The sequence below is a fragment of the Orycteropus afer genome, unplaced genomic scaffold (assembly GCF_000298275.1).
Source record: "Orycteropus afer afer isolate SDZICR_OR568_19922 unplaced genomic scaffold, OryAfe1.0 scaffold00021, whole genome shotgun sequence".
NCBI lineage: Eukaryota > Metazoa > Chordata > Mammalia > Tubulidentata > Orycteropodidae > Orycteropus > Orycteropus afer.
The window spans coordinates 16,209,278-16,224,473 of NW_006921608.1; the positions used below are offsets into that span (position 1 = coordinate 16,209,278).

General features: G+C 44.4%; 1 protein-coding gene across 1 annotated transcript; it reads left to right on the forward strand.

Moving 5' to 3' along the window:
• The first annotated feature begins 1,270 nt into the window (after positions 1-1,270).
• Positions 1,271-2,497, forward strand: TSPYL5 (TSPY like 5). The gene has a single exon (XM_007934888.2). The coding sequence runs from the start codon at positions 1,271-1,273 to the stop codon at positions 2,495-2,497; it is 1,227 nt and encodes a 408-aa protein (XP_007933079.1).
• The last annotated feature ends 12,699 nt before the right edge of the window (positions 2,498-15,196 follow it).

The window sequence follows — 15,196 nt, forward strand, 5'->3', positions numbered from 1 at the left end:
GGCTGTTAACCCGAGTCCACCCAGAGCCTTGGAAGAAAGATCTGTCAGTCTACTTCTCAAAAATCAGCCATTGAAAATCTGAAGGAGTGGACAGCAACTTATTTATTTATTTAAAATGGGGCCAGATAGATTTGAGTTTGGATGGTTCTTCCATTCCTCACCGTGAAATCTTGAGAATGTTCCTTGGCACCTCTGAGCCTCAGTTTCTTTATCTGGGAAATGGGAACGCTAAAAATATTTCCCTCATGAATTGAGATAATGGATATAAGCACTTGCTAAAGTGCCTGGTATATGAGAATACTTATGAAATATGAGCTGCTCTTATTGTTTATATTTTTTATTAACATCCCACCATGTATCAAATTCCTTTGTGAGCTGGCATTGACTCGACGACCGTGTCTGTTTTTTTTTTATTTTTTGGTTTGGAGTTAAGGTATTAGGGCAAATTCCTCAACAAAGGCTTTCAAGGATGAGAAAAGGAGTCTGTCTAATGGCAGTTACAACATGACAGGTATCACAAAAGCCACTCCTCGGAAGGAAGATGGGGCAATCTACTTCCATAGTGATACTGCCTGGGAAACCCAAGGAGGAGTCGCTGTGAGTCGGGTCCTACTTGACGGCACATAACAACAACAACATCACAAAAGACAGCGAAGGAATTGAAGATGTTAATTTAGAAACTGGGAGCTCTGGTAGCATAGTGCCTAAGGCACTTGACTGCTAACCAGAAGGCTGGCAGTTCAAACCCACCAGCCACTCCTTGGAAGGAAGATGGGGCAATCTACTTCCGTAGTGATACTGCCTCGGAAACCCAAGGAGGGGTCGCTATGAGTCGGGTCTGACTCGACTGCAAATAACAACAACAACAGTTTAGAAAATAGATCATGGAGGGGTGTACGTGATGGCTGAGTTCAAGTTGTCTTGTATAGGAGGAATTAGACGTATTCTAAAAGACCCTGAACGAACAACTGAGATCAACAGAAGGAAATTACAAGTAAGCACAGTGCAGGTAAACAAAAGAGAAAACTTTTCCGTGGAAGCTAGTTGGGGAGCGATGAGGGTGGGGGAGTGTCGATGAGGGTGGGTTCGTGCGCAGCCGCTGCTGAGGCAGAGCCAATCACGGGGTGCAGCCAGTCCTCGCGTGAAGGTACAGTCGTACAGTCGTGACGTCGGCAGTTGCCTTGGAGAGGCTCGCCGGATAGACCTCGAGGTGGCGCGAGGGGCGACAAAGAGAACCAAGCGTGGCTTTGAAGACGCGTCCACAGCCAACATGGGCGGCCGAAGTAGGTGTAGAAAGACCTCTCTCGCCAAAAGCCGGGGCAAAGCCCCAGTCCGTGCTGCTCCTCACGACGCCCAGCGCGACCTGGACCCTCCACAGTGCCCCAATCTCCGAGAAGAAACCAGGGCAGCACAGGTGCAGGCTGGCGCGGGTTGGGGTGGCCTGGAAACCGCCGCGTCCGCGCTTCCCCACCGTCCAGGGGAGGAGGGAACCTGCCGGTTTCCCTTGGACTGTGGCCTCGCGCTTTGGGCCCAAGCTGCGGGGAGTCGTGGGCAGGCTAACCCCAGGACCCGCCCAGGGAGGGCCTCATCTTTCCAGGAGCGCCTGGAAAGAGACACTGCCTTCCTGGGAACTGTGGGCACTGTGGCAAGGCCGAGAAATAGCCTTCGAGTTGGAAATTGTCATGGCCTGGTTAAGAAGAAGGCCTCAGAGACCAGTATCGCAGTGAGGAGGGGAGCCCAGGCGATAGCTGTTGGGAAGCTGAAGAAAGGGACCTCTGGGGAGTGTGCCTTTGTCTCAGTGAGGGAGGAAAAGAAGGTGGAAAATTTGGCAGGGTCAGGGCCCCAGGCCGCTGATGGCATCATGGACACCCTGGAGACCGTCCAGCTGAAGCTGGAGAACATGAGTGCGCAGGCAGACAGGGCCTACCTTCGTCTTTCACGCAAGTTTGGGCAATTGCGACTGCACCACTTAGAGCGCAGGAATCGCCTCATCCGGGATATCCCGGGCTTCTGGGGGCAAGCCTTTTGGAACCACCCTCAGCTGTCATCCTTTCTGAGCAGTCAAGATAGAGAGGTACTCGGCTACTTGAACAGCTTGGAGGTGGAAGAGCTTGGCCTTGCCAGATTGGGCTACAAGATCAAGTTCTACTTTGGATGCAACCCCTATTTTCAAAATAAGTTGCTCATCAAGGAATATGGGTGTGCCCCTTCTGGTCAGGTGGTGTCACATTCTACTCCAATCCAGTGGCTCCCAGGCCATGATCTCCAGTCCCTAACCCAGGAGAACCCAAACAACAACTGTAGCTTCTTTGGATGGTTTTCAAACCACAGCTCCATTGAGTCTGACAAAATTGTTGAGATAATCAACGAAGAACTGTGGCCCAATCCCTTGCAGTACTACCTTATGAGTGAAGGGACCCTTGGAGAGAAAGGAAAAGTCAGCCGTGGTTCAGCAAGGCAGCCGGTAGAATCCCTTGAAGTAAATCAGTTCAACTGATCCTGCACAAGTTTCCTTCATACCTCCTGCTGGACCTGTGCCTCTCTGCAAACGTGTACTTGGCCATCTGCCTTTTCTTCATGTTGAGCTTTATGCATCATAGCCCCTTTGGACCTTCACTGCCCTCAGCTACAAGAACATGACCTTTTTGATCATCTTCTTTTGTCTCCATTTTACATTAGGGTCATATGTTACATGATCTCACGTATACCATTTATGTGCTAAGCACATGATGCTTCAGATGTGTGCTGACTTTATCTACTTCACCTGGACCCTTTTCTTGACTATGACGTTTCCTACCTGTCTTTAACATGGACACTCACAAGTTAGCCTCCAGCTGGACCAGTACATCCTCAAACTCAAGCCTAGTGACTTGGTGGCCTTGATGTTCATGCAGCCTCTGCATGCCATTTTTGGCAAGTTTCTCTTTCTGTTGCTGCTGCACAATTTAAAAGCAGTCTACATGGTATTTATTGGCCATCAGCCAGGACTAAGAGTTCCATGGCTCTGGGGCACAAGTCATGCTGCCACCTACTGGATCTCTGGCTTTGGCAGGAGTCCATGCTCCCCACTCTGCTGGATACAGGAAAATGGGCCCTTAGCTACTGGGCATGGATGAGGTTAAGAGTGAGGAGCAATATGCTATGTGTTCCACACCATCATGCCTCTTCCTGATCCTCCATACTATTGGAGCACCTTTGTTGAGGCCTGTGCCATGTCCTATCACCATCAGGCTGTTGAGTTTTGTTTTGGTTACCATCAGTCTCTGTTGACTTCTGGTCAAGAAGGACTTCAAGAACTGCCTGTGGACCCAGACCTCCTGCCAGTGCATGAGACACATACCTACCCACCCCTGCCTTCCAGAAACCATACTGGCTGCCAGATGGGTGGGTTGGTATGTGTGGACATGTGCTGTTATCATGCTGTGGCTACAGGTGAGTATCAAGACAGGGTCCATGTAGATTAAAGATACCTGTCAACTCTTCTTCACCTTCCACTTAATCAGAGTGCCATGATGGGGGTGCTAGGGAAGCAGTATTTCTGATCTGTGAGTCTTGTCTCTACTTGTCTTCATACCTTCATACCTCCTCACTTGCCCTTCCGCCCTCCTTCCTCCCTCCCTCCTCCTTCCCTCCCTCCCTCCCTCCCTCCATACACAGCTAGGGAGACAGCTCAGGACTCACCATACACACACAGTGCACACAGACTTTGGGCTAAAAGAAGTTAGAGAAAGCCAGAAGGCCAAGTGGCTTGTGGTGCTGATGCCAGGCTCACTCCACAAGTCTGAAGTTGGAAATTCTTTTCATACCTATGCACTGTTAAAATTATGAACCTCAAGGCAGCAGTGTGTGAACTCATGTTGACTCTTATTCAGACATGTTTTTTTGTGTGTGTGCTTCCTAAGCTTAGATGCCTCCCACTGCTTCCTCCTCTGTGGGAGCATTTTTTTGTATGTGTGTCCCCTAAGCCCAGATGCCTCCCACTGCCTTGTCCTCTGTGAGAGCCTCTGGCTATCTGGGCCCTCAGCTCTCAGCTTTTCCACTCAGCGGTCCTTTGTTCTCTTTGCTTAGGTATCCACAAGGATCAGGCTTTAGTCTTCAGTATGGGTTTCCCAAGGCTCCCTTCTGGAGCTTGGGGAGAGGAGTGGGCAGATTTGGTTCTGTTTTTTCAGGCTCATTCCTAGTGGGTGTGAAAGCTCTGCTGGGTCCTCCCTGCCCTGGCTTGACTGTGTGGTGGTCTCTCCCTCTCATCCCTGAGCTGAGGAGGTAGGACTGTATCTATACCTGCCAGCCCCCTAAATGCCCTTTGCTTATGGAAGACCTCATTCAAAGTTCCTCAGGGACTGGAAGGTCTTGAGTCAAAGATGTAAAGAGGGTGCGCTAGGCAAGGGAATCTAAAAAACAGGCAGGAATAAGTCTAGGGGACGGGATGGAACTGTGTAAGTACAAAAGGGGTTTGAGAGGCTTCTAGGAGGGTGAAGCTCTCTCTTGGTGGTGGTGGAAATGGAGAGCAGCATTCCCTGGGTAGGGGTGGGAGAATTAAAAGGTGCTTAGGATACGACTCTACAGCAGTGGGTGGGTTGGTTGGTTGGTTGGTTGGTAGGAGCTCTGGTGGTGTAGTGCCTAAGGCTGGCGGTTCAAACCCACCAGCCACTCCTCAGAAGGAAGGCTGAGCAATCTACTTCTATAGTGATACTGTTTCAGAAAACCAAGGAGGGGTCGCTATGCGTTGGATCTGACTCGATGGCAGTGAGTTTGGTCTGGTGGTTTTTTAAGCTCTGGTGGCATAGTGCCTAAAGCATTTGACTGCTAACCAGAAGGCTGGTGGTTCAAACCCACCAGCCACTCCTCAGAAGGCAGGTTGGGCAGTCTACTTCCATAGTGATACCATGTCAGAAACCCAAAGAGTGGTCACCATGAGTCAGATCTTACTTGATGGCAGTGAGTTTTGAGTTTAAAGAGCTCTGGGAGCTCTGGTGGCATGGTGCCTAAGGCATTTGACTAATAACCAGAAGGTTGGCAGTTCAAACCCACCAGCCACTCCGTGGAAGGAAGACTGGGCAATCTACTTCCGTAAAGGGTTACTGCCTCGGAAACCCAAAAGGGTTTGCTATGAGTCGGTATCGACTCAATGGCAGTGAGTTTCATTTTGGTTTGGAAGATAGGTTAAGTGCTCAACTGAGAATGAAAAGTTAGCAATTCAAACCCATCACCAGTGCTTCATGGGAGAAGGATGTGGCAATCTGCTTGCTTAAGGATTTACAGGATTGGGCCAGTTCTACTCTAACTCCTATAGGGTCACTATGAGTTGGAATCAATGGCAGTGGGTTACAATAGGATGATGAGATGAGGGTGCACCCAGACTTTTGCCCACTCTCTCTCTCATTACTAGTGGATTTGGTAAATCACAGAAACAATAATGTTATTTTGAATGCTTTCTCATTCTAGGTGTGGCCTGGTGCATGTGGAAGATGAATGTAACCTGCTGCTCATTTCACCACCAAGTAAAAATCTTAACCACGTCCCCCATTTTTGCCTCATGGGAAAACAGCTGCACATGTCTGCTTTTTTTTTTTTTTTTTTTTTAAAAAACTTTAATTTTTAAAAACTTGTGGCTCTTTATTATGTGCATTTTCAGATGTGCACAGAAGTATCCATCACTTAGTTATGTCAGTTATCCATTGTATTCAGTCCTATTTCATCTGTATCCTCTCCTCGCTGGGTTGGTTATCAAAAGTCCAAGACACCGCCAATTCAACCGTGACTACTCTGGGAGATTGAGACTCATTGTGGTGGTGATAGTGGTGGGATGTATTACCATTATCACATCATATCTGCTTTTTGCTTGTGATGTTATGGAATGAAGTTCCAGAGGCCATAAAAGTGCAAGTCTTCAGAATTAACAGAGTCTCAAAAAGAGTTGAAGATGCCGCCCCCTTGCATCCATGAAGGGAGAGAAAGATAGACTGTTCTGTTCTGAAAATCTTCAAAGACTCTGATGGGGTAAGGTGCTTAATTGAGGCCCTTTGCCAGAATATCCATCTTTTTGTCCAGTGTCATGGGGAGACTTCTGTGACTGCTAGGACTGTTATCCACTTATCCTAGTTTCTCTTAGTAAAACTCCTGTCTTGAAAGTATAATTTGGAAAATGTTGCTGTGTTCTGTGAAAATAACCTCTCATAAATAATCAGTAACTAGTTGTCTTACTTGATAATTGGACTCATTGGTAATAATGTACTTATTTTTGCATTCTTAAACAGTGTAAATGCTTATGAGCTTACATGGATGATAGAAAAATAAAAGCCTGTATCTGTTATATATTCTTATTTTCAAAAAAGAATGGGAAGGTGTTTTAAGCAGAGGCTGGGTAATTGAGGGGATATATGCATGGGCCTAGAATGTGTGATTCTCAAGCTTCAGATCCTGGTGTGACTGGCTACATAAAGATCGCTTTAGAAGCTTATGAAAGGCCCAATTCCCAGGCTCTTCTCAGAGAATGAGATGTTGTGGTTCTGGGAGGAGGCCCAATTGTCTTGCTTTTAACAACCTTTCTCAGTGATTCCAGTGGCTACTTGGTGCTTCTCAAATTTTAGAGTGCATTTGAGTTGTGTAGGGAATCCTGTTACAGATTATGATTGGCAGTTGGGGGTAGAACCTGAGATTCTGCGTTTCTAACCAACTTCAAGTGATGCACATGCTGGTAGCTTACGAATCACACTTTGAAAGCAAAGGAGATGACCCGCAAGGCCCTGTTGAGCTAATTATAATATTTAATATATAATTATTTTACATATTTTTTTATGGTATTTTACTTTAAAAAAGACCTTTCCCTTACTATGGGCAGATCAACTACAGTTCCTCTTAAAGAAGCAGTATAAATGCTTATTTCCTTCCCTTTAATTACCAGTTTTCAGAATCAGAAGTTGGCATAATAGTCACCTCCATGGTGGCATATAATGGCATTATTTTCTTCTCTCTGAACTGGTTGGATTTTATTTAATATTTCACAATCGGTTACAGCCATCCTTACTTTGGCTGCCAAACTAACTAACCCACATTTCAATCCTAACTTTTACCAGATTCCTCTCTTGTCACTAGCTTTCTCCTACTGCCTCTTTCTGCTGTGTTTGAGACAGTATGAACCATTTCTGGCTCTCTGGACACTCGTAGTGCACCTGCATGTCCTGCACATTTTTTACAAGCTGTTTCCTAAGCAAGAAAGCCCTTGCAGCTCCTCTCAAATGCTTGGATACAGCTCAGATACTCAAGACTGAATTAGTCTCCATTTCAGAAGTCTGAAGGAGCTCTGGAAGGAGCTCTGGTAGCATAGGGTCTAAGGCATTTGACTGCTAACCAGAAGGTTGGCAGTTCAAACCCACCAGCCACTCCACAGAAGGAAGACTGGACAATCTACTTCCATAAAGATTTACCACCTCGGAAACCCAAAGGGGGTTGCTATGAGTCGGAATTGACTCGCTGGCAGTGAGATTGTTTTTTTTTTTGTTGTTGTTGTTTTTTTTTTGGTAAAGAGCTCTGGTGGTGTAGTGGGTAAAGCATTTGGTAGCTAACCAGATGGTCAGTGGTTCAAACCCCCAGTTACTCTGCATGAGGAAGATGAGGCAGTCGACTCCTGTAAAGGTTTACATCCTTGGAAACTCAATGGGGCTTGGTATAAGTCAGAATTGACTCAATGGCAGTGAGTTTTTGGTTTTGTTTTTCAGGAGCCCTGGTGGCACAGTGGTTAAGTACTTCACTGCTAACTGAAAAGTCGGCTGTTTGAACCCACCAGTCACTCTGTGGGAGATAGGTAGTCAGCTTCTGTAAAGATTTATTATTTGAAAAACAGTATAGGGCAATTTTCTGTCCTGTAGAGTTGCTATGAGTTGCAATTGACTCATTGGCAATGGGTTTGGTTTGGTTTGGGTTCTCTTCATTTTCACAACCACAGTTCAATTTACAGTGCCTAACATACTGGCTTGTACTTACCTGTTTACCTGGCTGCCCTCAATGGAGACCATGAGATGGATTGATACGGTGGCTGCAACAGTGGGCTCAAGCGTAGCAATGATTGTGAGGTTGGCACAGGACTGGGCATTGTTTTGTTCTGTTGAACATAGGATCACTGTGAGTTGAAACCAACTCAACGGCACCTAACAACAGCAGTATTGAAGCTCGAGGTTATTCTCCACTAGATACACTCACGTGACCATGAGGTCATAGAATAATAATAGTAAGCACTGTGTCTTAATCAAGGATCCCAGTGGTGCAGTAGTTAAAGCACTTGGCTGCTAACCAAAAGGTTGGTGCTTTAAACCCACCTATCACTCAGTGGGGAAAAAAAAAAAAACCTGGTGATCTGGTAAATATTACAGCCTAGGAAACCCTGTGGGGCAGTTCTGCTCTTTCCTATGGGATGTCTATGAGTTGCAGTTGATGGCACACAGCACATCAGTCAGTTTTGTATTCTTGTAGCTTAGTGGTTTACACATAATAGGTGCTCATTAAACACTGAGTGAGCCAGTGGTCACTAAAGATTCAAGAAGGCCTGGCTGACAAACCACAGGAAGATTAAAAGTTCCTAGGAGCAGACTTTTGGGAATAATTTCAAGTGAAGGAGAAGCATGAACTTAATACAAATAGATTAAAGGAGGGAAGCTATTACCTGCATAAAGCCTCAGGCAAAAAACTTAGTGGCACCAAATTACTCTCACATCATATTGGAAATCAAGTAAGAAAATGGAAAGAAGCAGGAAAACAAATAAAGAATGCTGGAAATATACCGTATATGCTGTTCTTTAATAATGTTCCATAGCCCACGAGTTCTTTGGGGTCTGTAATCAAAAACAAGAAAAAGCAAAGCTGATGTGATTCTGGACAATGACATTCCCAGGGATCTCTTTCTTTATATATAGATAATGTATACATAGTGTGAGATCTCATAAGAGGTACTTTGAATTTGAATGACTCCAAAAAATGAGGTTAGAACAAAGGAAATCTCTACAAGAGCGACATCACTGAAAATGAAGCCAGACGAGATTAAACCCACAGAATAGGGTGAGTGGATCTAGGGGAGAATAACCTTGAGCTTCAATACTGCTGTTGTTAGGTGCTGTTGAATTGGTTTCAACTCATAGTGACCCTGTGTTCAATAGAACAAAAAAACAACACCCAATCCCGTGCCACCCTCACAATCATTGCTATGCTTGAGCCCATTGTCGTAGCCACTTTATCAGTCAGTCTCATAGAGGATCTTCCTCTTTCATGCTGATCTTGTACTTTACCAAGTATGATGTCCTTCTCCAGGGACTGCTCCCTCCTGATAATAGGTCTAAAGTACAGGAGATGAAGTCTCGCCATCCTTGCTTCTAAGGGGCATTCTGGGTTTACTTTGTCCAAGCAATATTTGTTCATTCTTCTGACAGTCCATGGTATATTCAATTGTCATTACCAACAACATCATATGCTTCACTACTTCCTCAGTCTTACTTATTCAGTGTCCATCATTTGCATGCATATGAGGCTATTGAAAATATCATGGCTTGGGTCAGGCACACCTTAGTCTTCAAGGTGACATCTCTGCTCTTTTAACACTTTTAAAAGATCTTTTGCAGCAGATCTGCCCAATATAGTACATCTTTTGATTTCTTGATTGCTGCTTCCATGGCATTGATTGTGTATGCTTGGTGAAAGTGAAGAGCACTTGACATACTTACTAATGAAGGTCAGAGATTGCAGTGTTCAATATGGATTGCACCTCAACATAAAGAAAACAAAAACCTCACAAGTGGACCAAGAAGCAAAAATATTGAAGTTGAAAACTTCAGTACTAATTCGTCTTAATTCCAGGATTATTAGGAAAATTTGTTGTTGTTGTTAGGTACCATTGAGTCATTTCTGACTCAGTGACCCCATGCACAGTAGAACGAAACACCTCCCGATCCCGCGCCAGCTCCGTGATCCTTGCTATAATTGAGCCCCTTGTCACAGCCACCATGTTAATCCATCTCGTTGAGGGCCTTCCCCTCTTTCATTGACCCTCCACCTTACCAAGCATGACATCCTTCTTCAGGGAATGGTCCCTTCTGATAACATGACCAAAGTAGATGAGATGAAGTCTGGCCATTCCTGCTTCAAAGGAGCATCTTGGCTGCACTTCCTCCAGGATAGATCTGTTAGTTCTTTTAGCAGTCTATGGTACTTTCGGATTCTTTGTCAGCACTACAACTCAAAAGCATCAACTCGAATCTTTTTAGTGACCTCTTGCTTTCTTCATGAATGATGTTCTTGATGTCTTCCCACAAGTCTGGTTTTTCTATCATTGGTGTTCAATGCATCAAATCTATTCTTTAGATGGTCTCTAAATTCAGGAGGGACATATTCAAGATCATATTTTGGCTCTCGTTGACTTGTTTTAATTGTCTTCAACTTCAAGTTGAACTTGCATATGAGTAGTTGATGGTCTGTTCCACAGTCAGCTCCTGGCCTGGTTTTGGCTGAAGATATTGAGCTTTTCCATCGCCTCTTGACACAGATGTAGTCAATCTGATTCCTGTGTGTTCCATCTGGTGAAGTCCACATGTACAGCCACCGTTTGTGTTGCTGAAAAAGGTATTTTCAATGAATAAATAGTTGGTTTTGCAAAATTCTACCATGGATGTCCAGCATTATTTCTGTCACCAAGGCCAAATTTTCCAACTACCAGTGATTCTTCTTTCTTTCCATCTTTTGCATCCCAATCACCAGTGATAACACATCCTGATTTCATGTTTGGTCAATTTCAGACTGTGGAAGTTGATAAAAATCTTCAATTTCCTCATCCTTGGGTTTGGTAGTTGGTGCATAAATTTGAGTAATAGTTGTATTAATGGGTCTTCCTTGTAGGCGTATGGAGATTATCCTATCACTGACAGCATTGTACTTCAGGACAGATCTTGAAACATCCTTTGTGATGATGAAAGCCACACCATTCCTCTTTAAACTGTCATTCCCAGCATAGTAGATCATATGGTTGTCTGATTCAAAATGGCCAAAATCCATCCATTTCAGCTCACTAATGCCTAGGATATCTATCTTTATGCATTCTATTTCATTTTTGACAACTTCCAATTTTCCTAGATTCATACTTCACACATCCATGTTCTGATTACTAATGGATGTTTGCAGCTGTTTCCCCTCAATTTGAGTGGTACCACATCAGCAAATGGAGGCTCGAAAGCTTTACCTTATTCATATGAGTAAGGCTGGTTTTGCTCTGATGATGCAGATCCTTCCCAGTCCTATTTTGAGAGCCTTCTAACCTAAGTGACTCCTCCTCCTCCTCGGTATTAGACAGTGTTTCCGGACTATTCATAAAGTTGCACAGTAATATATCAGACTGTGTTTCTCTGCTATTCATAAGATTTTCCTGGCCAATTCTCTGAGAAGTGGACAGCCTCTTCCTTCTTCCTAGTCTGTCTCAGTCTCTGTGCATGATGTGCACCCCGCTGGGTTTGAAACATCAGTGGCACAGCCTCAAGACTCACAGCAACACATCACCCCAGTAGGACAAACCAACAGACAAGTTTGTCTCCCTTACCTGTTGGAAATCTCTCTAACCTTTCCTCACCTGGATCCCTGCAGCTGACTCCTCGCTCTGTCCCAGGCCCCCTAGCCTTTATACTCTCCTTCTTCCACCTTCCCACCTTGCCGTTTGTGGGGCATTGCCTGCGTTCCCTCTCCTCACCTGGATCCCGGCAGCTGATTCCTCACTCTGTCCAGGTCCCTCTAGCCTTTATACTCTCCTTTCTTCTACCTTCCCACCTTGCTGCTTGTGGGGCGAGGCCTGGGTTCCCTCTCCTCATCTGGATCCCTGCGGCTGACTCCTTAGGAAAATATGGACATAAAAATTCAGTGCTGCTTTGCCAAGTACTGTGGCACCAGATATATTATGAGAAAATTCAGACTGAGAGGGGAAGAAAGGTGCAAGACAAGGCCTTTGCAGGCCAATAAAGGAGAAGGATATGATCATGGGACAGATGGTCCCTCAGGAGCAAGATTGGAGGGTTTCAGGAGGCCATTTTTGAGACTTTTCATCTTCTGTTCTCAGGACCCACCTTCTTGCCATCAGTGCTTTTCTGGCTTAGGGAGCACTTATCATTCAACCAGCATTTATGGGAGGGACACAGAGCTCTTACATGTTTACATGTCATTCTCTCTGCAGGAGGGCTTACGTTACTCCCCAGTAGAATTATACCCACCCACACTGCTCACTATTCCTTCTCACATTTCCCTCTTATTTTCTTCATAGACTTTGTCACAATTTATGACTATGATATTATCTCTGTGATTGTTTCTTCTCCTAGACTGTAAGCGCTCAAGGGTCTTTTTCCACATATAGGAAGTATTTGAAAAATATTTTGGACTAGTGGAAATGTTAGTCTTATGAGCCAATGCCCAGTAAGATGACAGGCTGGATGGACCTGCCTCAGAGTCATTACCCACTGCAGGAAGAGATGACTCTTCCTAATTATGCGATGACACTTGGAGTGTTTTTTATTGAGTGTTTTATTGAGTGCCTACCACACGACAAACACAGTACTAAACACTTTTATACATATCACCACAATTCTATTTAATTATCCTTGTTTTTCAGATGAGGTAAAAATCTGAGAACGTTTGGCTCAAGGTTGTATAGATTGCAATTTCTGAAGCTAGGAGTGGAGGCCAGTTTTTAACCACTATTCTGCAGTGTCTTTCAGGCTGGGGATTGCTGTGTGAGTTGGTGTGGCTGGGGTAACATTGTGCCCATACCTTCAGAAGGGAAGGAAGAAGGGTTGAGTGTCTGTAGATAGGCTCTGTGTACTCCGGACGGCGGCCATCCCTGTGCCTACTCACCAGGGAGAGGAAGTGCATGTGCATATCTGACTGTGTGTGCAGGGTGGCCAGCAAGTCAAGTTTGGAATGTGGAACATGGACCATGGGGTTAGATGCCAGCTGTTGGTCCATAGGCCCATAGCACCATAGGCTACCTGGACATGATGGACACTCAGAATCAGTGCCCCCTGAGGCAATTGAGTCCATGTCTTAGGGGCTCCCAGCTGTGGGCAGTTTATGGGGAACAGCTAGCTGGCAGACCCTCCTTTTACGAAGCAGCCTGGGAGAAGGATGCCTCTGAAGAGAGGCATTGAACAGATGGTGTGAGAGGGATGCTGAGTCACAGATGGCACCAGTCTCAACAAAAGGCAGTAGCAGCTAGTAAATGATGGCATTTGTTTGTGTACAGGCAACATAGAAAGGCCTCTTGATCATAAGCTGTTCTTTGAGCTGCAGCCTCCCACACAGACAGCCATCCCTGCTATTGCTGTTGTCTCTGAAGAAGAATGAGGATGAAAAATCATTGTTTCCTCACATTGCCACGGGGGTGCATTTCCCTCTTCACAGAAAATTCCCTAAAACTTCTACTCCACAGAGGGATTGGTGGGGGGAGGAAGTAAGGCAATTAACATTTACTGAGCACCTTCCGCATACCAGAGTAGATGATTTGTTTATAGTTATTATTTCTTACAAGTTTGTGAAGTTGTCATTGTCATTTATTTTACAGTTAAGGTTATTGAAGCTCTGAAAGTTAAGAAACTTGCTTATGGTTGTTGTTGTTAAGTGCTGTTGAGTCAGCTCAGATCATAGCGACCCCAAGTACAATAAAACAAAACACTTCCCCGTCATGCACCATTCTCATAATCCTTGCTGTACCTGAGCCCATCATTGAAGCCACTGTCAATCCATCTCGTTAAGGGCCTTCCCATTTTTTGCTGACCCTCCACTTTACCAAACATGATATCCTTCTCTGGGAAATGGTCCCTTCTGACAACATGACCAAAGTAGGTCAGACGAAGTCAGGGCATTCTAGCTTCCAAAGAGCATTCCGGCTGCACTTCTTCCAGGTCAGATTTCTTAGTTCTTCTGGCAGTCCATGATACTTCCAATATTCTTTTCCAACACCACAACTCAAAAGTATCAACTCTTCTTTGGTCAGTCTTACTCATTTTCCAGCTTTCACATGCTTATGAGGCGATTGAAAATACCGGAGCTTGGGTTAGGCATACCTTAGTCTTCAAAGAGACATCTTCGCTCTTCAGCACTTTAAAGAGGTCTTCTGCAGCAGATTTGTCCAGTGCAATATGTCATCTGATTTCTTGACTGCTGCTTCCATTGGTGTTGATTGTAGAATCAAGTAATATGAAATCTTTGACAACTTCAATTTTTTCTCCAGTTATCATGATGCTCCTTATTGGTCCAGTTGTGAGGATTTTCACTTTCTTTATGTTGAGGTGTAATCCATACTGCAGACTGTAGTCTTTAATCTTCATCTATAAGTGCTTCAAGTCTTCACTTTCAGCAAGCAAAATTGTATTGTCTGCATATCACAGGATGATACTGAGTCTTCCTCCAATCCTGATGCCATGCTCTTCCTCATATAGACCAGCTTCTCAGATTATTTGCTCAGCATACAGATTGAATAAGTATAGTGAAAGGATACAACCCTGACTCAATCCCTTCCTGATTTTAAACCATGCAGTATCCCCTTGTTCTGTTTGAACAACAGCCTCCTGGTCTATGTACAGGTTCCTCATGAGCACAATTAACTGCTCTGGAATTCCCATTTTTCTCAATGTTATACATAATTTGTTATGATTCATACAATCAAATGCTTTTGCATAGTCAATAAAACACAAGTAAACATCTTTTTGGTATTCTTTGCTTTCAGCTAAGATCCGTCTAACATCAGCAATGACATACCTTGTTCCACATCCTCTTCTGAATCTAGCTTGCATTTCTGGAATTTCTCTGTCAGTACACTGCTGCAAACATTTTTGAATTATCTTCAGCAAGATTTTACTTATATTTTACAATATGATATTGTTTAATAATTTCCACTTTCTGGGAGATAACCTTTCTTTAGAATGGGTATAAATATGGATCTCTTCCAGTCAGTTGGCCAGGTAACTATCTTCCAAATTTCTTGACATAGACAAGTAAGTGCCTGCAGTGTGGCATTTGTTTGTTGAAATCATCTCAATGGATTTTCAGTCAATTCCTGGACCTTTGTTTTTTGCCAATTCCTTCAGTGCAGTGTCAACTTCTTCCTTCAGTACCATTGGTTCTTGATCATACGCCACCTCTTAAAATGGATAAACATCAATCAGTTCTTTTTGATACAGTG

Excerpts from the sequence above, each read along its gene's own strand:
- TSPYL5 (XM_007934888.2), top strand. The coding sequence starts at position 1,271 with ATGGGCGGCCGAAGTAGGTGTAGAAAGACCTCTCTCGCCAAAAGCCGG.